This window comes from Lathamus discolor, chromosome 1, assembly GCF_037157495.1.
Source record: "Lathamus discolor isolate bLatDis1 chromosome 1, bLatDis1.hap1, whole genome shotgun sequence".
Taxonomy (NCBI): domain Eukaryota; kingdom Metazoa; phylum Chordata; class Aves; order Psittaciformes; family Psittacidae; genus Lathamus; species Lathamus discolor.
This window is the reverse complement of record NC_088884.1, coordinates 36,616,999-36,644,524: the sequence shown is the minus strand read 5'-3', so window position 1 is coordinate 36,644,524 and position 27,526 is coordinate 36,616,999. Positions and strand designations below refer to the sequence as shown.

The window sequence follows — 27,526 nt, the reverse complement described above, 5'->3', positions numbered from 1 at the left end:
TGAATAGACTTCAATAGGAAAATCTTTGTTTCTGCGTATTTCCTTGCCAAATAACTATCCCTCTGTGTAAACAGAGCTTCCATACCAGCCCCTTGGTCACCTTAATGTCTCAGTGGCTGGACTCAGATTACTGAAGACTACAGGAAGCACCATATATCTTTAGAAAGACATTTTCCATTCCACTTGCCATAGGGATCAGGAAAACATTTGCTTGCCTGTCCTCTCTCCCAGGAGACACTGAATTTGTGACTGAAGTTTATCCTAGGAAGAAGATGCCAGTACCTCTTTGAAGAGAAAAGAAACTAAATAGCAAAGGTATTTCACCCTGCAATGGCTGAATCCACACAGGAACTCTTGGTGGTAGGGAAAAGTTATGAAAAAAATGAGAAGAAATCATAAAAAAGCCAAAAGTTCTAAACACAGACTTGGTCTCAGACAGAAAGTGGTTATATGAGAGCAAAGAGATATATTATATCCTTGTAGTGTAAACCACTGCTGTTCAGTAGAGATTCATCCATCAATACCAGAAGAGAAGTTGGCCTATGGCTCTTTGCTGCTTTGCCAGACTTTTATTAAATGCACAAGAATGTGAAGTCTGTAATGTCTAAAAGTGAATTTATTTAACAATGAACTCTTTGAAAAGGGAGTCCCAGATGTGTAATTAATAATGAATCAGTGATTTGAAATCTGATCCAAAGCCTACTGAAGCTGATAGACAGACTCTCTGACTTCAAGGAGTTCGGGATAAGGCTTTCATTAGGCAAAAGAGGGGGGAAAGAAATAATTAAAAGCTGAGCCAGCTAGTTAGTTAGAAAAATATTATAGCTTGGATTGTGCACTAAACAGAGACACACAGTGCTCTGCGCTCACATAAACCCCTCTCTGCTGACAGGGGACTCACACATTGCGGCGTCTGAAGCTGAACTTGAAATCTAGGAGATAAAATAGCATTAAAGAAAGCTGTGAGAGAACCCCAAAAGGAAAACCTCCAGTGGCTGGAACCACAGCTCATTTCCTCTTGGCATGCACTGGGAGATAGCTGTCATGGATGTGTCATTTGGAGGTTCCAGATGCTGTGTGCCGGAGCCCTGCGGGTACCCCCACCCTGCTCCAGCCCCAGCCTCTGCACCCACCTCTGCTCTGCCTCTTCTGGCTTTCTATCAGCTACACACAACACATGGCATGGACATAATCAACCTGAGATCCCTGCCAAGCCCAGCGGAGCGTGGTGTCTGAGGGGGGATGCAGCTTGTCTTCCATCAGTGCAACTTAATTCAATTTGTCAGGGATGCAGATGGTTTGGGGGAGCCCGATCCAGCCACCACCATCCCAACATCAGCCACATCTTGCACTGTGAGACTTGGATGGGGCTGCCCCTGGTTTCCATCTGCCTTGCAGTATGAGCCTAATGGGGAGGTAAAGGAGATGTTTGCTGATAAACATTTTCATTGTTCCATGTCTTTTCCTGGAGACACACAGCACCCACATTAAATCATCCCCTGGAGTCAGATATTTTTAAGTACAGTAACACAGCTCATTTTTAAATAATCAAATAATAATTAAAAGTAATTGTCTCTCATTTCTGCTGAAGAACCAATGTGTCTACATTGAATTTGCCTTTTTAATAGCAAATTGTAACTCAATCTAAATGTAAATTCCTGGAGAATCTGCTATCTAATTCTCATTATTTCCACTTGCTTAATGCAATTAGAAACATCTGTCACTGATCAACTGTCCACACAGTGAAAACAAACAATAATTCATGCTATCTGCCTCCATAGTGCTTTTCAGGGAAGGGACTGCTTTAAAACCATTCACTAAAGCCGAAGAGCTAGAGCTGTGCAAAATGCTTGTGACGAGCTCTGAATCACACTGAATGTGCCTGACCATCGGTGTCTCTGTATCCCAGTGACATTTGCTGAATAAGTTGAGAAAATCTTCGGTACATATAAAAATGACCTGAAAACTGGAGGTCTGAGGTCCCCATCTTCAGGGATTTATTGTGTCCTGTTGGGGTTAGATCTCACCCCATGCTCCCAAAGTCTGGACCCAAAGCTGTGCCAGAGAATGCAGGTGTTTGTATTGACGGAGCTGTGGTTGCAAAGGGGCAGCAGGAGGCCAGTGAGTGGGATATTGGTGCAGAGAGAAAGGACACTGGAGTCGCTGGGGCTTGAGGGTTATCCCAGTTATTGCCTGTGGTCCCAGTTTGGCTCTGCCTATGAGAAGAGTGGAGAAACAGCAGAGTGAGGAGAAATGGGCACCCAGTCCCCATGAGATGAACCAGGTCAGGGGCATGGATGGTGATTCCTTCTCTTTAAAGCACATTATAACCTACCTGTGTAAAGTCTCTGGTTGCTCAAAAGGCAAGACAAATCAAAGAACTAGAGAAGATAAACGTGAACTGAACCTCAAGAAATGAGCTTGTCCATCCCCTGCCTACTAGTGACAGGGATGGAGGAGTAAGGGCAGACTCTAAGTGGAAAGGGATTCTCATTAGGCATCGACTGCTGGAACATCCTCAAAAGAGAAAACTAATTTAATCCAAAACCCAGTCTTCCTAGTAACCAAGAGAAGCTCAATGCCAAAACCCCCAATCTTTATGCCTTTGAACTGCTCAGAAGCTGTAGGCTTGTCCCATGCAACAGCCTGGCTGCTATGTGGGGCTGGTGCATGGGTGCCAGGATGGTCTCCTTCAATAAACGTCAGAGAGACAGTCTAGAGCATGTCTAGAGTCTCACAAGCATGAGCAATGGCATTGCCTACATTGCCGTGTGGGTCAGAACAACTACTCATGAAATGCTCCAAAGAAAGGAGGTGAAATGAAGTGTAAATGGCTTGGCTGGTTGATCTTATTATATTCTCAAAAAGGACAAAGGCAAGTCTGCCCAATTTACTTCTTTCCCAGCAGACAAGTGTAACTTAGAGATGTTATAAGATCCACCATGACAAGTCCAAGTCACTAACACTGTCTGGGCCGCCAAAGCAGGCGGATAGAGATGAGCTGAAAGTTGATGGCCGTCCATCAGGTCACATCTAATCACTGCTGCACCTCCTGCTCCCACCCCCTCTTTGTTTCTCAATCTTCCACCATGACCACAGGGTTATTCACCCAGCAATGGGCCAGAGGCACCTCTGCAGCTTGGCAGCCTTTTGATCCCAATGGCCCAAATGTGCCATCATGTGAGGATGAAGGGATGCTTGTACCCCTCATCCCATGTTATTCCAGTAGGTGAAGGGGATGGCGGTTCCTGAAAGCAGATGTGATGGGGACCGGGCTGCATGACTAACCTGCTCTCTGCTTGCACAGGAAGGATTATTCTCGTTCTGCCAACAGGAATGCTGGAGACAGGCAGCACAGAGGACACTCCTCTCCAAAAATAGAGAGGAATCGCTAACCCAAAATCTATACTAGAAATCAATTTTCTCCAAGATAAAATCCTTCAGTGCTGGCACATTTCACTGGCTCTACCTCCAAGTGTCTGCTTTGACCTGCTACCAAGATAGCGTCATCTTCAAAGTCAGGGCAGAGACTGAAGCTTCCTCCTAGGGTGCATTTAGATTTGTGCTTCCTCCTCCCAAATACGGGCACTTTCCCAGCAAAGGTAATAACGGAAGTTTTCATTCAAACATAATGGTGATGAGGCACCTCTGAGTGCAGACAGATGGGAAAGTAAAAGACATCCTATCTGTATTAACAGCCTCGCATCCAAGAGGATTGCTTCTCTGGGAAAGGTCAGGACAGGGATGTAAGGGGAAAATGAGCACATCTTGCTGCTCACAATGAGGTCATGCAGTGCTTTTTAAAGCTTGACCCAATTATTATCCAAAAGCCATCTCCTCTGTCCTGAAAATTAGAGAAGCTGATAGGTTTTGTGATGACATCTCCTATCGCAGCCAGCCCAAATGCCATCGGCAGCTTTCCTGTGTTTGTTCCTTCTCCAGGCACTGAACTTACAGCATCCTGCCCTGAGCAAGTTACAGCGTCCCTGAGGAGGAGGGGGATTCAGGGAAATAAACCACCAAAGAAAGAGACAAATCCATTTCGACATCAGATCGCCCAAAGCTTCCTCATAAGTAGGAGGGACTGACATGTAATAAAGATGGCCACCAAGCCACACACTGGATATACAGGAAAGGCTGGGGGATGGAGATGTGCTGTATCACTTGGGGATGGCATTTTGCATCATTTCCAAACAGACTGGGCCAAAAACACACTCCAAAGGCAGAGGTGAAGGATGGAGACTGCAACAGGACAAGTGGCAACGGGTTTAATGTGGTGGGGTAATGGGTAATGGGAAGTTCAGGTTAGATATAAGGAAGAAGTTCTTTACTGTGAGGGTGGTGAGGCACTGGAACAGGGTGCCCAAACAAGTGGTAAATGCTCCATCCCTGGCAGTGTTCAAGGCCAGGCTGGACAGAGCCTTGCATGACACGGTTTAGTGCGAGGAGTCCCTGCCTGTGGCAAGGGGGTTGGAACTGCATTGTCTTAAAGTCCTTCCCAACCCAAACCATTCCATGGTTCTATGATTCTATGACTGTAGAGGGAGAGGTGGGGTGGGCAGGGCTGGGGAGCACCCAAGCCTCCCTCCTCACACCCCTGCACTGCCCGTCACCAGCCACCTGCCCATTCTACATGTTGGCGCGTCTCCTTTTCCTTGCATGCCGAGGCACACTAGCTCAGCAACCTTTCCTGGTAGCACTGCGGTGCCAGATCCAGCTCTTCTTTGCTTTGCTCAGTGCCACTGCCGGGTGTGATGCTGAAACCCGTGTCTTTGTGACTAACCAGTCCAAATCATCACTGAGGGCAAACCGTTCCAACCTGACACCACGCAGCCGCAGCCAGCTGCCAGTTTTGGTTACCTGCAGCAAGGGAAAGGGAAACGAAACCTTTTTCTAGTGAGATGTAACAGTTTAAGATCCTTTTTTTCATTGCATACAATACCCCTGAGCCTAGGAGCCTCACCCGTGGCCAAGGCTCTCATTGTGCCATGCTGAAAGAAGAGGCTGTTGGCTGGAAGTTGGAAACTTTTGTCTAAGCTGCATTCGCCTGTGGCTGACAGGAAAGGGAATATAAACCAATTTTCTATAAGCTGAGCAATGCAACTTAGACAATCAAGCTTGGCATCTCTCATTCACTATCAACCTAGTATTTGTACTGTGCAGTCTGATGGAAGCAATAAGGTGAAATGCTCCATCCTGAAATGCTGGCTAGGGTTGGAAATGCACATTTTTCACCTTGGCTTGAAAGCAGATCAGCTCTGCTGCCTTGCTCATAATGTCTTCTGAGCTACAGGCTTCCAGACTGTTCAATATCTCCTGAAATCGTCTGGTACATACGTTATTATTTTCCAAAATTGCTTGCTCAGACCATGCTATAAAAGTAATTTTCTATTTCTGTTTCTGCTGCCTTCCAAGAGACAGCTTCTGCCCTGGGCCACTTTTAGCACTTTCTTACCCAAATTTACCATTTGGGTTTCTTGCCCAGCCTGCAGGACATGAAAGGAGGAGCTGAAGCAGGACTGATCTGACCACACATAACCCTCTGCAATGTGGACACCTACCCAAGAGCTAATTGCAGAGTCCTTTGGCAGTCAAGGAGAGAAAGGGGCACGACTCATCTCAGATGATCTATTTGAGGATGAGCTCAGCTGTGCCCTACAAGTGCCCCCTCTTTCCATTGCCTGTAAAAGCATAGCTCAGGCACAGACACCCACACTGCACATGCCTTGAGTTAAATCAGATGAATCTCACCACTGTCATGGACCAAATCAGGTGAGCGCTCGGGGCAGCCAGGGGTGGAGGTGAAGGATGGGATGTGGCATCAGTGCAAGGGCCGCTCTACCATGAACAAGTAGCAGAGGACAGATGGAGCTCTGTGTATTTCAGCCTCATCATCCTGCTGCTAAATCTCATTTATTTCCATCTTTGTGCTTGGTGGTGCCCCATGGATGAGCCCTGTTGTTGCCTTAGGAAGAGTGACATGAAGCTGGGGGATGTTGGGTTATCCATGGCTGCAGCAGCATCTCATGGATACAACGATGTGTTTCACAGCCACTAGCAGGTTGGTCCAGGCATGAACAAAAGCTCCACTGAGGCCAGGGAGCAGCTGAGCCGGGCAGAAACAATAGTGAATTTCTGAATTTCTCCCAAGTAATTGTGAGTGAGAGGTTTTCTCTGTAACAGAGCCATTAGATGCTGCATGTGCCATTCCTGTACTGGTGTATGTGGTGGGAGGCCACCAGGATGGTTTAAATTGCTGACGCTCTGCAAAACTTTGGGAGTTAACTCATTGGAAAGAGATTTCTCCCATCACCAGATGTTTTACTGGGACTGTGACCAGCTCCCCCCACGAGTTTGAAAAGCTCCATGTGCTCAAAATTAAGGATATTTGACAAATTTTAGCAGAACAAACGGAAACAAGATACTGAATATCTTCACCCACATCTGGCCAGATGTAAAGAATATCCAGCTCTCAGCATAGGAGGTATGAATAAACATTTGTCCTCAGCTTATCTCTCTCCTGAAAGCTCATGGATAGCTCCCTAGCCTCTATTAGTTTAAATGCAATTTATTCAGGAAGACTGATAATAGGGATATTGATTACGCAGGCCCTTGGAAATCACACCTTTGTTTCATTCCATGGAGGAGCATGATTGTCATTCCCTGTTTATTCTCTTAAAAGGCACTTTGCTGTGGTATCCTGTTCCCTGGGGCTCTTAATGCGGCATCTGATAGATGTGAAGGGTTTGGTTACCGGGGTCTTAGGGCACGAAAGGATGAAACCTGCTCTCAGCTCTGTTCAGAATCCAGCAAGGAGTTCAGAAAGAGGGGAATGTGCAGCGGTATCATGCCAGGGAAGCATCCTCCTCTCCAGTTAACTCAGGGCACAGAAACACCTCTCTGCCATAGGCAAGGTCAGCCCTGACCTGACTCATTCTCCAGGGTCACTTTGCTCCTGGCAGCTATTGCCCCCTGCCTCCATCCGTCCCATCTTCTGCTAATGCTCCTCCCATGCCTGTGCTGACCCGCAGGCAGCTGAGGAGCAAATCTGGAGGGACTGAGCTATCCCTGCTGGGTTTCATTAACCTCCAGTCTTGTCTTTCCTTTCTCTAGAGCTGCTTGACCACATCGACCTTCACAGCATAGCAGATCGTTTGGAGGCTCTCCATTCTCCCTGTCCATCTGGGTTGATGGGTGATCTATTCCTGCCCTGGAGCTTTGTGCCTTACTGCACCTCTTCAGATCTTGCTCCTGGTGAATCGCACTGAGAAGCATGACCTGCCACCTTGCTCTACACAGCCTGCCTTGCTGGTATCTGACCTTAGTGTATGTTCTCCTCCAGCAAGTCCATCCCTTGAGTGATGTCTGTAGCTGTGTCTATCCTCACTGAGCATTATGGTCATCAGTGCTGAGCTCAGGGGACCTGGAGCATCCAGCACACCTGAAGTTAGCTTGAATTAACCTCGTAGGGCCAGCACCACCATTTTGGCCTTGATGGAGCCAAGCTAGGGTACACAGCAGAGGCTCTTCCACCCCTAGTTTCTGAGCCCAGCTCAGGATCCCCTTCTGAGATATTCATTTCAACTCCTGTCCCAAATCCCTTCAGTTTTGTCCTCATAACTGAGTGGATCTGTTTTGCCATCTTCACCCTGCCTGACATCCCCCTTGGCTCTTAAGCTGGATTGTACATTCTCTACCTCTGTGCATCAGATTTCTTTCTCTTCTGCCCCCGTGCTCTTCCATCTCCCGGCAAACACTCTCCCTTCCAGGCTTGACTTCTGTGGACTTCTGGGTTTATTGGAGCCCAAGCTGAGAAATGAACCTCCAGCCTGACACCAGATGCTCTGTAGGCCACGGATGGCCAGTGGTGGATGCTTTTTGAGGGGGTTAGTTAGTAAGGCTCTGCAGAGCAGCTCAACAGAGTCATCCATTGCAGGCTGAAAGGCTGGGTTTGGGAGCAGACCTGGCTCTCCTGATCTATTGCTCATTTGTCTTGTCTAAGACAAGAGGTGGGTATTGTGCAGCAGCTTTGTCTTTAGGAGCTATGCTGACTGGGAAAGTCAACAACGCTCCCAGCACCCTATTCCCCTTGGAGCAATGCTAGATGTATTTTCCTAAGGTTGGTAAAGAGCCAACTTTTCAGCAGAGAAGCTCTTGACTCATCGCTCACTGGTTGTTCAGTGAGAGCACAGACAGGGATTGCCATTCTGGGCTCACACCTCCCTTTTTGCTGAGCAATCTCTCCTCCATCTCCTGGTGACCAAACACAGATGTACATCTGTCCCATTTGCACCCATGCTCAAAATGATCAAAATTCTCAAATGGGGACCTGAGGGGCACTAAGAGGCCAGGAGGAGCTTTTCCTGCAGCAGGGAGATGGCTTCACACCATTCATCTGCCAGGAGCCCCAGGCTGTGGAGGGGCAGTTGCATGGTTTGTCCTGGTGATGTAAATCCCACCTCCTATGGCTTCCAAGCTGATCCAAAGCTGTGAATCTGAGTAATCTTTAATGCCAAAGATGTTAAAAGATCTATTTTGCAATTTTCTAAATTCTGCTTTGCTGAGTTGGATTGGTCTCATTCTTGCTGTAGTAAATCAGGGTTTGTTTCTGAAATCAGACTTATATCAGAGCCGTGACATTGCACTTAGGGAAAATAAAGCCTCCTTTCCAGAAGGCAGATCTGAGCACCCCTTCAGCTCCAGCCCATTTTAAATTACAGACCAAGTCCAAGTTTTGCCCATTTTCTCAGTGCAAGGGCCTGGATCCTGACAGATTCCTATCAGAAAACCCACTTGAGCTCAGCCTGGTCTCCAGCTATTTGCCCTACAGAAAACATGCTCTTTGTCTCTTTGGAGAGCAGCAACATACCAACCTACAAAGCCACTCAGAGGACAGTTGCAAGCTAATGCTGAGGCCTTGAATTAAGGTAAAGCTGCTTCATTGCAGATATGGAGAGGCTGGGTGGGAAGAGCAGGGACTCTTCCTTGGGCACTCACTGAGGGCATTGTCACCAGCCCATCCTATAGGGTCATGGGACCTGCCCTATAGGATATGCACTATAAGCAGCCCTGTTAAGGTAGTACTCACCCTTTGCTTGCTTGCTCCCAGCCCAGCACTGGTGGCTGCTGCTGCTGCAAAGATGGTTAAAGTGCTCCTGGAGCAGAGCCTGCAGGCACTGCAGGGAACAGAGCTGCCTCCTCACACGAAAGGACAGCTACGGCACCCAAACATCTCCATTTACGGTCAGGGCTGCCTAGCTTCATGTCTGCATCAGCCCTGGAGCTGGTGCCTTTAAAGGGATCCCCAGTTTTGGCAACGGAGCAGGGCTCAACCCCATTTTTCTGCAAGTTTTGTGACTTCCCAGGGGAGGTTGATTCAATACTAGGGCTTGCTTATCCCCAGCATGGGATATAGTGCTGTGGTCCTGCTGTGGTCCTCATGCAAAACCTGTGTCCAAAGTTAGACAGCTTCTCCCTGATGGCAGGCAGGTGCCATCCTAAGGGGAAACTCTGCAGTTTTTCTACTGTGCTAGCCCAGGTAACCATCCTGTTTATTGGCATAGAAGATGAGGCAGCAAGAAAACACAGGGAAACCCCCACTGAGTATTAGTGGAGTTGCTGCTCTCAAAGGATGCTGTATCATCCCCAGGACAGCGTACTCATCTTGGGCCCAGTGGGGCTGAGCCTGGAGGAGCAAAGGACACTGGTGAGATCTAAACTGAGCACCTCCACCAGGACAGCCACGCTGGTTATAGCCATCCGTGTGGCAGTAAGGCACCAGTCTAGGAAGCACCTCACCAGCTTGGTATCTCCCAGCCTGGCTTGGGGGAGGTTCCTGGGGTGAGATGCTGAAAAATGCCAGACACACTGGAGACAAGTGCTGGGCTCCTGAACTGAAAGAGTCCTGATCCACTCAAAGCAGAGCTGGCGGATGAGGTGAAAGGGTTGAAAAAGGATATTCTGTACATCCCATTCATTTTGGCTGTATGTATACACACATGCACTCCCCTGTAGTGGGCACTGGTGAGGCCACACCTCAAATTCTGTGTTCAGCTCTGGGCCCTCACTGCAAGAGAGACATTGAGGTGCTGGAGCGGGGCCAGAGAAGGGCAACGGAGCTGGTGCAGGGCCTGGAGCACAAGTGTGATGGGGAACGGCTGAGGGACCTGGGGGGGTCAGTCTGGAGAAGAGAAGGCTCAGGGGGGACCTGATCGCTCCCTACAGCTGCCTGAGAGGAGGATGAAGCCAGGAGGGGGCTGGGCTCTGCTCTCAAGGAACAAGGGATGGGACAAGAGGAAACAGCCTCAAGCTGCACCAGGGCAGGTTTAGATTGGGTATTAGGAAAAATGTCTTCACTGAGAGGATGCTCAGGCACTGGAACAGGCTGCCCAGGGCAGGGCTGGAGTCACCGTCCCTGCAAGTGTTCACAAACCATGTAGAGGAAGCCCTCAGTGACATGGTTTGGTGGTGGACTTGGTAATGGCAGTCCTGGGGTAATGGTTGGACTTGATGATCTTAAAGGTCTTTCCCAACCCAGTTTATTCTGTGATTGTGGGCTTGGATGCACTTGCGTGGCAGCTGGGGAATAGAAAGGTTGCAAGTTTACCTAGCTTGCCCTGAGCCACTTGATAGCAAGAGTTGCTTAAGAAGTGGTGACATAGGCATACAGGTGGGTTAACCATCCAAATACAAGTGTGGTGCTGACTCCTCATCTCTCCCAGTCATCTCCAAATTGGACTCGGTGGTCTTCAGGGAGAAGGTTGGAAACAAAAAGCCCAGTTATTTCCTATGATGAAATTTCAGAGCCCTCCAGACCCCACAGGCAGCTCTGCTACGAGCCTCAGATGAGCTCTGTTTCTACAATAACTCTTCCAGAGAGAAGGAATTAGGAGGCTTAACACTTTCGGATGACAGTTGCTGGAGCTGCTGCCAGGTAACAGGCACCAGGAGAGGTCCAGGCCTCCTGATTCAGCCAGCCCGGAAAGAAGCCCTGTTCATAAGAACCCACATGAAAAGGAACGAATTGCCAGTTACGCAAAAGTCTTTAAGTAAAGCAATTCAAATCTTTCATGTGCAGCAGACAAGTGATACAGTGGGAAATAATATAACAGATAGAGAGGCTGAGAGTGGGGAATGTGAGCAAATCCATTTTCCAGAAGCAAGAGAAGGGACTTGCTTGCTGAAAAGGATTAGCTGGATAAAGCCAAACTGTGTTAGAAACTAAACATGCACCAAACAGAAACAGGGAAAAAAAACAGGTTGTAAGAAGATCCAGTTCTGCTCCTGCTCAGAAAGAAAACTCTGTCAAAGGAATATCCTATGTAAACTTGCCATACACCCCAGATAGTCAACAGGCATTTATCAAATGAAACACATACCAAATGCAGCTCTTCTTCTAATCCCAAGTCAAACACGCTTTGGGTTTCAGACCCTCAGGAAGAGATTTCCGTATGATCCTCCTCTGCCTCCATTTATGATTAGTCCTTCTAAATTTCAACATTTATCTGACAAAACACACTGGGGAGGGCTTGCTTTCATCTGCAAAGCCTGAGTTTCTGCTTCTCCTTAGCTGCTGCTCTACCACTCTGCAGTCGCTCAACATGGGAGGAAAAGACTTTAGTCAAGACCCTTTGATTGACTAAACCCAGGATCACTTTCCTGGTGGTGGTAACTCCAAGCCCTTGTGTTATGTGCCAATACCAAAGCAAGCGAGCATTCAAAGGGGTTATAAATGCTGCCTCTGAGCCAAAGTCTTACTTTTAGGGCTCAGTAATGCAAATAAAACACATGTGTGTGTGGGGTCCCACTCGCAATAGCTGTGAGGCCAATCTGAGGGGTCTTTGTAGTTCTGGGAAAGAATTTGTGGTGTCGAAGCATTTCAATCTGGTCTGGTCGAGCTGTTGCACAGAGCCAAGGCTGACTCCTATGAGCAACCACAGGAGCACAGTTACCACTTGCTGTCCTTCTGCAGCCGGAGGTATGGTCCTCATTACCCCGCAATGGATATGTTTCGAACGACATATTCAGAAACCCCTGAGCCTGATCACAGCTAATTTGAAGACAAAAAGGGGAGTGCATTCGCTTAACACACTGCTTTTTGCAAACACCATGATCGTTCCCAGATGCATCTGTTTCTGCCCAGCAGCGCTGGAGGCAGCAGGAGAGGAAATCATTTCAGCTCCCCAGAGTCACTGGCCTAAAGCAGTTTCAAGATGCTCCAGGAGCTCTCCTGCATCCGTTCAAGGCAGCTCTACCCATCTCACTCCTTTGATCAGACCCAGCTTCTTCTGCTGCTCTTTTCCACACCACAGCAGCAGGAGCCCTGAGCCCTTCTTTAAGCAGAGCACTCGATATCACACATGCACAAGAACTGCAAGGCAGCATAAAGCCAGATCCAGGTTAGGATGTTATTTTGATCTCACCCATGGCAGACAAATCAGTTCTACCAGTTCCCAGCAGTCTTTCCTGGAGTGAGAAATCAGCTATGGAAAAGCTTCCAAGAAAGGTTTAGGTTGGTGGGAAAGGTGAAATTTCACATGAGAATTAAAGAGCCCTGCTCCCAGGGGACTCAAGCCAATGCAGGTCTAGATGCTAAGGCCTAACACAGCTATGGAGGAACCTCTTTTATGGCACAAAGCAGCAAATCATCCTTCTATTTCAGCCTGTGGCAAGATACCCACAGGAAAACACAGCTTTGAAGCGACAGCCAGAAGCTCAGAGCTGGATTAACTTTTTATTTACAGCTTCTCATCCAGTCCAGCTATGAGATAAGGCAATAATAAGAATAGCAGTGCTCAGAACTTACAAAGCAACTTTTATCTGAAATCTCACAAGTTACAAACAATACAGGTCACTTGGTGAGACTTCCCCTAGCAAAGTGCACAGTGCTCCTGGAGGGAGCCTGGTTCATTGAGGACCCTGAGCAGAGCAGCCCTAGGATTACCCCAAAGCTGGTGGCTTTGCCCATGCTTTAGATGGGGGCAAAGCAAAGCATTGTGACCAGGTCTACAAAGAGTTTCGATATTGGAGACATACTTGAATCCAAACATCCTCTTCCTTTGTTGGCTGCTCCACCCAAAAGTGATTTATTTACTATTGCCCTGAGCAGAGGCTACCTAACAGTGCTGAAAAGCCTCATTTAACCAGAAAATCATCTGAGATGCCTCAGTGGATGATGCTGTACACATAGGGGCATGGTGGTACTCAGAGATCTAGGTCAAGCTACATGCAAGAGGGGTTACTGCTTTTCCTGGGCATGAATTTTTCATAAGCAGCCCTCCTGCCTTCCCCCATTCATACGTTACTTGCAAACAGCAAAAGCAATTTATTGTACAAATAAAACTCAACTGTGGGTCACTTGCAAACTAAGTGTGATTTACAGAGCAATTCACTGTCTTTACTGATTAGGAGAAATTCCCTTCAAAGGTGTGATCAAACACTTAAACCGACATAATATCACCCGATACTGCTTCTGCCCACTCAGAAGTGGACATGGAGCTTCCCAAACCAGCCTCTTTCACTGTTATCTTCACTGTGGGTTTTTTTTTTTGTGTTGATAAAACCCTAGAGCAAGTGGGTTGGCCAGGGCAGATTTCCTGCAGTATATTTTAAACTGTGATTATTAATACTGTGAGAAGTGCTTTAGCAGAGCTGTTCTCCAACAGCCCATTCATTTTTAATTGAACTAAGAAGAATTAAAAAGGCATTTTATGAAATAGGAACCCAAGTGTTGCATTCTTGCGATGAAGGTGGCTGATCTTTCCCCAGGCAACTGCTGAGCATCAGGGAGCCCGATGCAGGGATACTCACAGTGCAGACACCACTGGGGTGGTGTTCGGTTTTAATTACTCATCTTGATCTAGCTGTTCTCTTTCCAGACCTGGCCTGGCTCATTCATGGCTATCCTGACTGCACTGTCACAAGGAGCTGAGGGATTTCACCTCCTCAGTGACTATGGACATGAAGAAACATTATCATTAACATTTGTTAATGGTGTTTTTAAGCAACTTCCCAGAAAGCAAAGCTGAAAACATGCTTCCGGCAATTGAAGTCGCCTCCAGCAATCCCCATTCAGGTCTGCCTGTGCTGGGCAGGATCCTGCCCCCCTCCCAGCTTATCAGCTGCAGCCGGGGGATTTGGGTGCTATGGGAAGTTTCATTTCCTGCTTCTTGGGCTGCCCGTGGCTGGCCAGCAGCATTAGTAAAAGGAAAGACATTCCTCTCATTCTTGTTATTAACCCTTTGGTGGTCTCAGAGACATGAGCCAAACCCGGCAGAAAACTAGAAAACTGGATGATCTTTAAGGTCCCTTCCAAACGAAACCAGCCTATGGCTCTATCAAGAAAGACACAGACTTATTTCTGCTGTTAAGGGGGCCTATAAGGATGCTTGGGAGGGACTCTTCATTAGGAACTGTAGTGATAGGGCAAGGGGTAACGGGTTAAAACTTAAATAGGGGAAGTTTAGATTGGATATAAGGAAGAAGTTCTTTACCGTGAGGGTGGTGAGGCACTGGAATGGGTTGCCCAGGGAAGCTGTGAATGCTCCATCCCTGGCAGTGTTCAAGGCCGGGTTGGACAGAGCCTTGGGTGGGATGGTTTAATGTGAAGTGTCCCTGCCCATGGCAGGGGGGTTGGAACTGGATGATCTTAAGGTCTTTTCCAACCTTAACTATTCTATGAGTCTATGATTCTATTTTAAGCACATTTGACCCTATCGGGAAAAGCGCAGGGTGGTACAGCTGCATCAGCCCATCATCACACAGCCAGCACAACTCCCATCTCTCGTTGTTTTCCTTTGTGCTTTTCTTTAATAAAAAGCAAGGCGGATGGAGCACAGACTCATGTTAAAGCATATTTGTGTTCGACACACGATTTGTGATCTCTGTCCCAAGCAATGCCTGACTGTGGCACCCACACTGCAGCCCCTTCTGCTGACTGTGCTCCTGGCCACCGCCTCTGAAATGGAGCCTGGCATCATACCCTGCAATTTAGGATGGCAAGGAAAGAAGATGCAAACAAACCATAGAATGGTTTAGTCTGGAAGGGACCTTGAACTCATCCAGTTCGAGCCCCCTGCCATGGGCAGGGACACCTTCCACCAGAGCAGGTTGCTCCAAGCCCCTGTGTCCAACCTGGCCTTGAACACTGCCAGGGATGGGGCAGCCACAGCTTCTCTGGGCACCCTGTGCCAGCGCCTCAGCACCCTCACAGGGAAGAGTTTCTGGTATTTTAAGCAATGCATTTCTCAAAGCTAAGCAACGCTTCAAAAAATAGCTAAGTGATATAGTAACAGTGTCAGAAATGACCAGAACTGCTTTTCTATCCCACTGGCAGTGACTGGGACAGCTTTTGGCACAGAACAAAGTGAAATATGTCCTGAATTAGCCCTTCCCACGGATATATCTTTGCAGCTCCTTCCCACCCAGCACTAGTGCAGCTTTCCTGAGCTCCGCAGGCAATCACAGCGTGAAGTTGCCAAGAAAAGCAGCTGAAAACCCTTTTCTCTCCCCACCCCAGCAAGAACACGCAGCCACAGCAAGCCATTGCATGGAGAAACGTGCAGTTAATACCTGAACGAGCAGCTCCAGCTTCCTGTCATCGAGGAGGTGCACTTGGCATCGGCGGCCCTCCGTCATCTGCAAGAGAGAAGAGACACGTGTGTCAGGGCGCTCAGCTTTCCAGCCCGGCACGTGGAGCCTTTCATTCACCACAGCGCTTTCAGTCTGTGGTTTGTATTCTGATTTTGGGCTTTTTTCCTTTCATTAATCCCCCTTCTTTTGGCCCTGGGGAAAGAAAAGGCTGGAAGGAGGAAAAGGAAAGCCACCCTGATAGCTGTCATGGAGCGGCTGCCAGGCGGAGGCTGTTCCAGTGTGAAAGATGGGGCTCTTTGCAGCATAATGGCCCCAGCATTTTGTACCACAGCCTCTGGCTTCACAGAGCAGCTTGGCCAAGGCCTTGCGCACCCAGGCAAGTGTCCTGAAGCCCCTCAACAGCAGTGATTCAAGGTAGTGCAAAGCAAGCAAGAGCCGCGCTGACAGTGCTCCCTGGGGTTGCACCAGCTGCTCCTTTGGCCTTGAATCCCAAAATGGGCTTGACCTACTTGGGGTGTCCTATTTATCATGATACTGGTGCAAAAGTGCTTCCATACAGGTATAGTTTATTACAAGAGTTAACAAATAATACCTATAAAACTTCTCGGTATGGAAGACTTCTATGAGACTTCCAAGCTCCTGTAGATTGGGTGCTAAGAAATAAATGAGCCATGGCCTGAGGGAGCTCCTCTACAGTTGCTCAAGCCCTTTCTTGGCTCTCTTCTTGCAGAGAGCACCGTAAGGGAAGGAGCAACTTTGCTTTGCAGTTACAGATCCCAACTCAACCCTGCAAAGCCCTTCAGAGTGCACAGGCACAATCCCACTATCTGCTAATGGGATATGGGCTGCCTAAGCCTCTTTGGCTTTTGGAAATCCCTTCTCCAGCATGACTTAGGCAGCACGCAGGCTGCCCCCCTGCTGTGGGCTTGCCCCATGGCATTCACACACGTCTGGACCCACAGCAGAATGGACCCAGCTTAGCCCCACAGTATAGCTCAGCCCCACCACTCTCCAGCCAAGGCACTTTCCTGAGCACTGCAGGGATCCCCAGCTTCATCTAATGGCATTTTTTGCCATGGCAAGTCCTAAAGCATCACCAGAACGGAGCAGAGGGTCCCCAGGAGCCTGGCAGGGGGAGTACAGGCTGCTGGGGATGTGGCTGCCACAGCACTGCATTTCTGCCCTCATCCACCACCTCTCCCCACCAGCGCCAGATGAGCTAAGCCCCCAGTGCAAAGCTGCCTTGCAAAGATGTGGGCTCAGGGGGTTAGCTGAGGACAGCTCAGCTTTCTGCTTTAGTTCTGTGGGTTAAAAATCACCCACTCCTGTGGACTGATGGGGCTGGATGTGCTGGCATCCCTGTGGTGTTTGGTGCCCAGCAACTTCACTCATTCAAGAGCCATTGCCATGGGATCTGCAACATTGACCATCTCCAGCAGCATCGCCCTTGCCCTGTCACCTCTCAACTCTCCTGGGTGCTCCTATCCTCCTTCTTCCCAGCTCTGTCCCACATCCATCTCCCCCTTTCCTGGAACCAGGACAGACTGAGTCTTACCCTGGCCCTGGCCTCTTCCCCATAGCAAAAATTCAGATGTGCCAAAACCTCTGTTGAGCCTCAAGCTGGCCATGTGAGATATGGAGTTTATTATGAGACAACTTCAGTCAAAATGAGCTTTTCCCTTCAACTCACTCCAAAGTTACAATCCTGGAATGCACAATCCCATGCGATCCAAGCAGACTTTATCCCCGTTGTTATTCACACCAGCACGCCGCTGGAGGATAATGCACGCTAAATAACATCGCTTCCCGTCTCGTTTTCCATGAGCACAACTGGAGCCCTGGCCCTGCAGCCGAAGGAAAGCCTTATAAAACAAGGCTTCTCATAAATGTCATCCAGTTACCGCCATGGCAATAAATTATCTTGCTACAAGGGTTTCATCCGGTAAGTAATGTTATGCAAAATATGGTTTCTCATAATGCGTATTGCTTGGTGAGTGAGATTTTTTCCATGAAGTCTGTATTAAACAGCTTTCAGTTCAGCTGTAAAGCTGCTCCAGGGGCTCACGGAAGGGCTTTGCAATGGTTTGACCCACTTGGACTAAGAGTTATATGGCTCGTGATAGCATGGGCACAGGGAACCACAGGCTTGCTGGGCTTCCACAACAGATAAAACTCTGAGTGTCTGAGCTCTGCTTCAGCATCTCTCCATCCTCTTACTGTCACATGTCTGTTGTGTCCCCAAGATGATCATTATACAGTGATATTCCAGTTTTAATATGAGTTTAGTCAAGGCAAGAGACAAAGCAGTGAGTTTATTGTGGTACCACATGATGTCAGGGATGGAAACACAGTCTGGCTCTCACGTATTATGCCCCACCTATTGAAATAAGTTGATATAATATAACAGTTGAAATAAGAATAAAAGAAGGTGAAAAGAGGAAGAGGGAATATTTTCTGAGGTGTTTGGCTTCGTGCTTTAGTGTTTTGGCAAAGCTGTGTGGAGCCTCTTTGGTTTTCCACTCTTTCCCAACCCATAGTTTTGTATCCCCTTAGTGCTTTCAGTGCTTAAAGAAATCCCAGATGCAAACAGCTGGTAACATAACGTATCTGAATAAAGTGAAGCTCTGAAATGCAGCACATGATGGTTGCCTGATTGCAAGACATTTCATGAACATCACCTGCAGAAAAGGAGGAGGGAAAGCACACTGCTTTCACATCCGCTTGTCCCCAGCAGTTCTGCTCATCAGCAACGTGGCTGTCAAAGACCACAGTTGTGTTCATAGTTTGGTGAGGCAGTGTGTGAGCACGCAGCAAGGCATGTACTGCACTTCTTTAGGGCCTCCTTGTTGCTGTGCCTCTCAGTGGTTTGAAGGCTCATGCTACAGGCTAATGACCCCAATTGGTGGCCTGCAGGCTGCTTCTACCTAGGCTTTTCTGCACAAGAGACGGTGAAGAGCTGCTGCAGGAGCTGGAAAGCCTTGGTGGGGAGAAATAGACCCAACACTGGCCCCTGCTCCCAAACCCAGGTAGCAACACAGACAATGAAGGAACTTCTGATTTTGTTTTTGCTGATAGCCAGGAGCTCAGACCACAGTGTATGTGGCTAGAGATGTATGGGACCACAATGTATGGGGCTTTTCACTTCCCTTACAAACAAATGATGCTTTGCAAGAGAAAAGAAGGTAGAAGACAGACTTCCTGCTTGATATAAGCTAAAATATGGATGGTCCTGCCCTCCTTCCTTTCTGTTTTATTATTCCACCAGGTGTCTGCAGCCCACACTACGTGCTTTTTTGCATCATCAGATCAATACAAACTCTACTAGTTTGTCAGAGCAAGAAAGGGGAAGGTTTCAAAGCACAGTGAGAAGGAACTGATTTAGCACAGTCTGTCTGGGTGAAAGTTGCTGCTTTGCACATTGGCTGATCTGCGCTATTTGCTGCTTTGCAATGGATGGGGCTGTGGCCAGCTCTTGGGCAGCGAGTCAGGGAACCCTTCTGCTTCCCTGTGTAACCAGAGAAGGGAAATCAACACCAAAGCACTATAGATGGGAACGTGGGAGCAAAAGGTCACTAAACATGAGCTGAGCAGCACCAGAGGTTGCATGGAGGATGACTACAAGTAATAAATCGAGATTCTCCTCTTCCAAGACTCCTACCCAGAGAAGGATGGGGGGAACTGATAACTAAGAGGCATAAAAACATGGCTTTGCTTCACCATGGAAAAGCAAAATCATAGCAAAGAGACAAGAAGCAATGGTTGAGCAGAGCTGTTGACAGAAGGACACTTGATACGGCAGGAAAGCAAGGGAGTTTGCTCTTGATCAAGTCCTGGGTTTCACTATAAGCTCAATGAGTGAGTTTTCCTGTACAAAACCAGCCTCCCAGTTTCCTTCTGGAGGGCAAGAGCCCTCCACCCTAGCCCCAGAAAGTAAAAAGTCAAGTGTCTATTTCAACCTACCAGTTTAGATGCCCTTGATACTCAAAGCAGAGAGACCGTTCAGACATTTCAAGTTAAGACAGTTCCTAGATGAGCTCTACAGCAAGCCTGCTGCTTGCTCAGCCAGGAGGCTGTATCCACATCAATCCCCCAAATTCCCCATGCTTCTCAGGATGTGCGAAGAGGTGGGACTGTGTTACACGCTCCTGAGTGCTAACAGTTCATCCATATGGCAGGGAGCTGCACACGCCGGGTATGAATACGGGCCACGTGCACTTCATGGGCCAGACTCATCACGAACTCAGATGGAGATTATGCACCAAAATAGAGAACAGATTTTATTCTTTTTTTCCCCAAACAGCTCAGATCCTCACATTTTTCTGACAAATCTGCCACTTCTCTCAGTGCCTGCACATGCAGTGTGACCCTGAGCGCCTGAAGAGCTCAACACAAGTGCTTTCAAACAGCTCGGTCGTTTGTATACATGAGTGTGTAAAGACTATGGATAGTATATCTTCAATACACAAACACCAGCAGTGATTTTAAGGCACACATAGATCTGGAGCAGTGTGTTTGTGTGGACGAGCAAAGCATGCTTGCTTTCTCTGCTCTTTGGCTTTCGAGGGTGGGAAAACTGGTGGTGACCTCCTTTGCAGAACATCAGTGACAAGAAGACATGACATGATTGTTCAATCTAATACAGGGATGCTACAGAAAGCAAACCTCTCTTGTGGTTACTCATGGGATCTTATGAATTGTAAATGTTTTTATCAAGGAAAGGACGTTTTAGTTACCTTTATCACAAAACTAAATCTCTTTGGAGGCTCCTACCCAAATATTTACACAATGGGTTTCCTAGAGAAGGCCTGCTGGCGGTTGTTTTAATCTGTGGCATAACTGCCCTCCTTTCTATCCATCTTTGCTGGAAAATTGTCTCAGAGAATCCTATAAACTCTCCATGACACAGCCCAAAAACCCACTCCCTGCTCAGCTTATCCCCATGTGCCTGTCACTTCATCACTGAATTATCAGCAGCTGCCCACAGAACTGCTCCATCCAACACAAACAGAGAAGGCGATGGGAGGAAACAACTCCGAAGGGAACCTTTCCCTTTCAAAACCAAAAATCCCTCCCAGTGAAAGCACTGTCACACTGAATAACTCAAAGGCATCAAATGCAAATGCTGTTTACAATGACAGTCCTATAAATATCTGCAACACATTTCATTAGCTGGTGGCTGCAGGAATAGAGGACTATGGTGTATTCTTCCATGACTCAAATCAGAAATGGTAATTGGAAGCAGAATATTTCCTAAGTGCTCACTGCCTGTATAGGAGGCAATCAAGTGTGCTGAATGCACAAAAACCTGTGTCGCTTTGCCTGGGTTTGGACAGACCCTCTGAAAGCAGTTAGGGAGAGATAACAGCACACTGATTACAGTGAACTATTAGGTTAAACATCCTGCTCCCACTTGACTGCTTCTTACTGCCTTCTCATCCTGGCAACTCCTAAGCTTGTAGGGGGCACACAGAGGGAAGAAGAGCAGTGTGGGTTTGATGTCTGCAGTTCACTTAGTGCATGCGGTAGTACTACACTTTGCTGAATCGGGGCTGGTCTTGCACTGACCATGCCTCTTTGCATGCCTGCACCCATCTCTCATCTCCTGTCCTACTTTTCAATAGCCTGAAGGAATGGACTATCTTTGTTTCTTATGCCATGTGTTCACATCCGCCCCAGTGGCTGGTCTGCACCTAATAAATTACAGTGAGGGTGACTTTTCACCAGAATGAGCCATATTCAGGCAAGCTGGCTTCCACCTGAGCCTTGGTGGCTTGGACTTCTAAGGATGGGCAGATGCTCAGGATAACCTGTTGTTTCTGAGTACAGTGCTTATTTCTACCATTTATTTCCACGAGTCTTTCCTCAACCAACAATGGGAAGTCTGGTTTGTAATGTTATTCTCAAGAGGGAGAAACATTAATCTGGCACAAGGCTCCAGGCATAGGGAAAAAGGTCTATACAGCCTGCCCTGTCTGTAAAGGTCAGCAGCACAGTACATACCAGGAGCTGAGCTTTCTGGAATAAGCCAAGACTTAAATACCAGTGTTTCTCACTACAATGCAAAGGACCCCATTAGACACCACTTCTGCCATTCAATTTTGTTCATGAGCCGATTTCAGATTGGAAAGGCTATTTGGCGCTCTGGAACAGAAGAGGTTAGCTGCAAGTTTTTTCCCTAGCGAGAGTATCCCACCCATATCCTCAAGCATCTGTCATCTTCTAGCAGCACTTCTGCTGGAGAAGGAAGATGTTGCATATTCAAGGAAACAGGAACATCCTTTTCAGTATTCCCTATCAAAGGAATTTGGTGGCAAGTGGAACTTTGGAGCTGAAAAGACGGACCCAGGAAAGATGCTGTAGGTGTGGATAATAGCAAAGCAAAAAGTAGCTGACGGCTGATGGCTGATGTATAAGCAGACATCGCCTTCTAATGAAGAGTGGGTTTCCTTGTTGTGGAAGTGCTCTGAGGCTCTGTGAAATACATGCACAATCCATAGGTGGATTGAATGGCCAGAAAATAGAGATCAACAGTGATGCAAGCATCTCCCACAGGTTTGGTAGGACTGGAGGAACGTATCATGTGCAAGGCCTCTGGCTTTCCCTGAAAGCCTCTTAATCCCACCCCTTGAAAAATCAGTGTCCTTACCCACGGACTAACGAATGGAGATGAAATAGCTGAAATCATGGTTACAGATACAGCTCTTCACAGCCTCTCCTATCCTGCAGGAAGGGAGCACTGCCGTCCCTTAGAAGAGCTTGATGTTACCCATAGCAAGGGGGTCTGCAGAGGACATGTTTAAGAGGGGCTGCTACAAGTGTTGCGATCACTTCTGCAAATAGTCATTTGTCAGGAGAGGAAGGAATCAGCCTCAGCAATTAGAAAGCAAGAGTCCTCCTTGAGAAAGGGGGTGGGACGGTGTCAGCTGTGGTGTCACACAGTGAAAGACACGACCCAGCCATTGTGTGGATGCCAGTGGGGAGCGATGGGATAGAAATTAAGGCAAACTAAAGGCTGAGTGACCTGGTGACTTCCCTGTTTTGTCTTGAGAGCTGACAAAAGAGTTCCTGGCCTGCCCAGGGGCTCCTCGCTTCCTCCACGCAGCGTTTTCCAGCCTTGCTCAGGCTCCAGCATCACCCGGGGACATCTGCACAGGTTATTTCTCATGCTTCCTCTAAACAGTGCTCAGCACAAGCATTCTGATTCAGCAAAGCACATAGCTGTGTCCATAAATCCCTTTTATTTCAGTGTGACATAAGCAAGTGTTTAAGTGGCTTACTGTATCAGGGCTGAAATGAAAAACCATCTCCTACGGTCCTTAAGTCCATTTACAACATCAAGCAATAACTCTCAGGCGAACTTTAAAGCTGGGAATGCCGCGTCTTAACCTCAAAACACTTGGTGCTTGAGCCATGTACTTAGAATTAAACCTAATTCCAATGCCGGATTTTAAACCAAGCAGGGTATTACCCAGCAGACGCCTAAATCACTGCTCTGAGAGCGGCCAGCCTTGGAGGCCTGATTTCAGTTATATCCTGAGATAAGAAAGTCCTTTCCTGGACAGGCCGGTTTCCTCACTAGGATGGAGGTTGTGCTGGTTCATGTCACGTATTGTTTTCTCTCTTACAAATAATACTGATCTCAATCTTTTCAAATACAAAGGGAAGCAGAACATCTCGCACCCTCCCTGCAGCCTTCTGATGTTGGTGCAGGAGGAAAGGGCATTCCCAGTGCATAGTTTTCACTACATTTAAGTGTTTTGCCCTCATAACTCTTTCTATTCCCTTTCTTGACCAGAAATCAAACCAGTTACCAGCTTAAAAACATATCAGCTTCCAAGCATTATCCCCAATATTATGAGGAGTGAAGAGTTTGGAACTTTGATAGGGTTGGTCAGAGCATCCTTGGAGCCTGGAGCTGAGACTCACCACAGGAAGGTGACATGCTTCCAGTATTATTTGTTATTCTTATTGGCCACAGGTGTCTTAAACCCAACAGATTTACAACCTCTTCTGCAGCAGGAAAAATGTGTCTTGATAAACCTTGACTCAGCTCGTCAGTTGTGCAGGTGGTTCAACACAGACACCAGCTTCGGGCCAATGTTTTTAGGTCAAGAACATGTCAGAGCTCTTAAAACCTTGCTTCAAACTGGGATCCTGTAGCTACTTCATCTACTTTTACCTGAGCATTCTGCAGGAAGTGGAAGGAGAGTGGCTAGGGCAGCCTACAGCCTCATCCCACCTTATGGACCTTAAGAGGATTCACGCATATGCCAAAGTAATGCCCAAAGGCTGAAAATGTGTCACTATCACTTAAAAAACATAGCAAAAAATAAGCCCCCCTCACCCCTATGTTAATAAGACCATGGGTAGACAATCTTCCTTGCTGTCAGCTTCCCAGATAACACTGAAGATAACTTGCCCTGGATGTCAACTGCTCCTGAGCTAACTCAGCTCAGCCAAACTGTGTGAAGAACATCTTCATTTTGTGAGCTTTTCTCTTTTTTCCTGCCAGGGTGAACTGATTTTCTAGATAATAATCACTTTAAGGCAAGTTCTGTAGTTCCATCCCAGGTTTGCACATTATATACAAGGACCGTGACGCAGCTTTTGGGTTGCCCATCCCTAACGCAACCCAAAGGAATAAATATCCGTGACAGAACTGAAACAGGATGCTCAGAGGGAAAGAAGATACAGGATCTCTGGTGTCTTAGCACAAGGAGAAGCAGCGTGGTCTGGGACAAGGTCCTTCATCAACTTTTGGGCATAGATGTGCTTCAGGAAACCCACAATATATACTGGCAGGGTCTCATGTCCCCTTGAAGAGCTCTGTATTTATGCTGTGCAAACATCCATTCGCTTTGCACAAAGGACACTGCATTTTCTAAGGGAAAAGGATCTGGATTATCTGATAAGACAGCCCTTTAGCAATGATGGGCTCCATAGCTTTTTATGTCACATCAGCTTCTCTGTGGGGACTCTTGGTCATCTTCTGGTTCATTCCCTACTATGTATGGCAGTAAGCACCGTAAGTCCATGACAATGACCATGTGGCACTAAGGTACATAGCACTAAATGAACATTATTGTTCTTCCTAAAGATGCTAGCATGCCTGTTAATCTCTCCTACATCTGACCTTTTTATTTCCTTATAAACATACATAAAAGTGTAATTTTTTTGTACAGTTTCACACTTCAAACATGGCATATTTTCAGCAAACTCTTCCAAATATCACTCATTTGTGCATGCAGACAGGGTGGTAATTACATGAGAGCATCCAAATCTTCTGGGAAAACACTTGCAGGAGGTTTGGTTTAGTTATAGAGAAGAGGACAATTTATTTGTTACTGAAACCAGTGTGATTTGCTGGAGGTAAAAAAAAATCAATGTAGGTTCATAAGAAGATGACCAAAGTGACCCAAGGCAGTGGAAGCAGCAGTATGTGTGAAATATTTGTAAAGGACAAATTAAGATATATGGCTCAGTGTTCTTTAAGCACTCATTGAGTGTTTTGTATCTACTGCATCACTAAGCATTTGGAGGTGTGAGCAGTGATTGCCCTGATCAATGGAGCCAAGGCACTGGGCAGTGCATCACTCAGCTATTCCGTAACAGAGCAGTTCAATAGATAGCACTGAGCAGTGGTATATATGACACATAATAGAAAACACACCTGCAGGAGTCATTCCAGATGTAGAAAAAACCCAAAGTAAAATATTAATGTGCACACAGAGTGTGGTTTTGTTTTGGTTTTTTTTTCTTCTTCTTTTAAATAACACTCCAAAAACTTATATGCTTGCAGTGGAAAAGTATGCCACCGGGTTGTTTCCAGTCACCACTAATCAGTGGGTTTGACACACATTAGACATTGAGGGCCAGGGCTGTGGCTGATGCCTGGGCTGGGCAGCAACCAATGGCTCTGCCTGATGACAGTGCTGGTGGGCATCATCCCCAGCTAGGTTTCACAGGGAGGACAGGGTGAGATGCAGAGCACACTCAAATGGCAAGCAGCTGCCTCATCCCAAGAGGTGCAGGTGTTGCCAGAAATGAGCCCTGCCTGCAGAAGTCTGGTTTGGCCATTTCTGTTCCTGCTTCATCCTCATAGAATCACAGAATGGTTTGGGTTGGAAAGGATCATTCAGTTCCAACTCCCTGCCATGGGCAGAGACACCTCACACTAGACCAGGTTGCTCCAAGCCCTGTAAAACCTGGCCTTGAATGCTGTCAGGGATGGAGCATTTACCACTTCTCTGAGCAACCCATTCCAGTGCCTCACCACCTTCACAGTAAAAAACTTCTGCCTAATATCTAACCTGAACTTCCCCTGTTTAAGTTTTAACCCGTTACCCCTTGTCCTATCACTACAGTCCCTGATGAGGAATCCCTCCCCAGCATCCCAGTAGGGCCCCTTCAGATACTGCAAGGCTGCTATGAGGTCTCCATGCAGTTTCTCATCTCCAGGCTGAACAGCTCCAAGTTTCTCAGCCTGTCTTCATATCTGTGCTGAGCAGGGCAGAGCTGGGGCTAGAGGACAGGGGCATGCTCTGCCTGCACACCTAGATAGCTGAGGAGCACGAAGGAGTCCCACCTGCCTGCTCTTGTCCTGATAGCTCCTGATGCAGAGCACTTGTGCATGTGGTGAGGGCTAGAGCTAAGAGTAGCCCCACCCTGGGTGGAAGGAGGGAAAACTGCCTTCAAGACACATAGCCTGTGTCTTTATACTCCCATTCATCTTCTGAGTAATGCCAGGATGTTGCATCACCTGTACTGAGGATGCTTTAGCTACTGGTGCAGCAAAACTGGGTCCTCTCTGCATCAGGGCACCTCAGAACATAATAAATATGGGCATCCTGTAACCTCTGCGCAGGAGGAACTCGGAATAAATGCCTTGACTTGAGCCTGTCTTTGTACCAGATGACTCTGTCTTTTAAAAGCCAGAGAAGGATGTTTCTTTCTGGAAGAAAACACACCAGCTCTTTAGTACTGTGCAGAATCGATGCAGAAGAGTTAAGGATGGGAAGTGAAGAGGGATCAGCTTGATGCAATGTCTGCAAACTCAGCGGCTGGATCCGATACCCCCGAGTCCTAAGCTCCCAGGATTCAATACTCGTTCTGGAGCAGCCTTCAAGTACACAGTTGGCTGTGCCTGTGAGAGAGGACTGAGAAAGTGAAGACACTTCCCAGTGCCTTTAGATCTGCAGATTCCCCCCAGAATTGCCATTGGCATCCCCAGAGCACTTCAGAAGTTCCGAGTTGAAGAACGCAGTGCAAGTTGCCTTCCAAATTGATTTTCCAGCTTGCTTGCATGCTGGGGTATGTGTATGTGTGCACAAAGGAAGCACTGTATCTGACTATATATCCCCTAAATCATCCGTGTCCCCTTGAGTGCCACATTTCACTGGGAAATGAGTGTGTCTGCTGGTACACAAGCACACACATGGCAGCCACGTGTTGATATGATGGGCATCTTCACAATAACCTAGCTGGGGATAGCCAGGGGAGATGCTGAGCAAGGACAAAACTGGTTTTAAAGGTGGAAAGAGCTCCATCCTTGTTCCCCTCTCCAGGACAGGTACCGCATGTCAGCTCCAGTATTGTGCTGCCTTTCCAAGCTGCTCCCTTGATGTGACAGCTTTCCACCCATCTCGTCCTGCATAAACCCTGTGCGAAGGCAGCGGGGTCAGCCTGTGGCTGCTCCTCTGTCTACGCAAAGCACTTCCCGGTGAGAAAAAGCTCAGCTCGGATGGATGGGATGCCAACAGCGCCTGCAGCCTGTGTGGTACAGCTGCAGCCACGCTCGGCCCCATGTGGGCAGGAAACCCAAACAAGGGTGGGTTTATTTTGGTTGGGAGATGTGGGAACCTCTAAGAAGAGAATAAAATACATAATCTAAACACAGAGTGGGCTGGCAAGCCCCAGAGCCGTTGTCAGCATGTTA

The 27,526-nt window shown here is 47.5% G+C and overlaps 1 protein-coding gene across 7 annotated transcripts in view; it reads right to left on the bottom strand.

The window, feature by feature from the left end:
* FRMD4A (FERM domain containing 4A) overlaps window positions 1-27,526 on the bottom strand; it is a 287,437-nt gene that overhangs the window by 122,175 nt on the left and 137,736 nt on the right. For all 7 annotated transcript variants that reach the window (XM_065667663.1, XM_065667642.1, XM_065667653.1 and 4 more), the window contains exon 2: window positions 15,571-15,636. In XM_065667663.1, coding sequence (XP_065523735.1) covers window positions 15,571-15,636 — 66 coding nt within the window. The remainder of the gene's footprint in view (window positions 1-15,570; window positions 15,637-27,526) is intronic.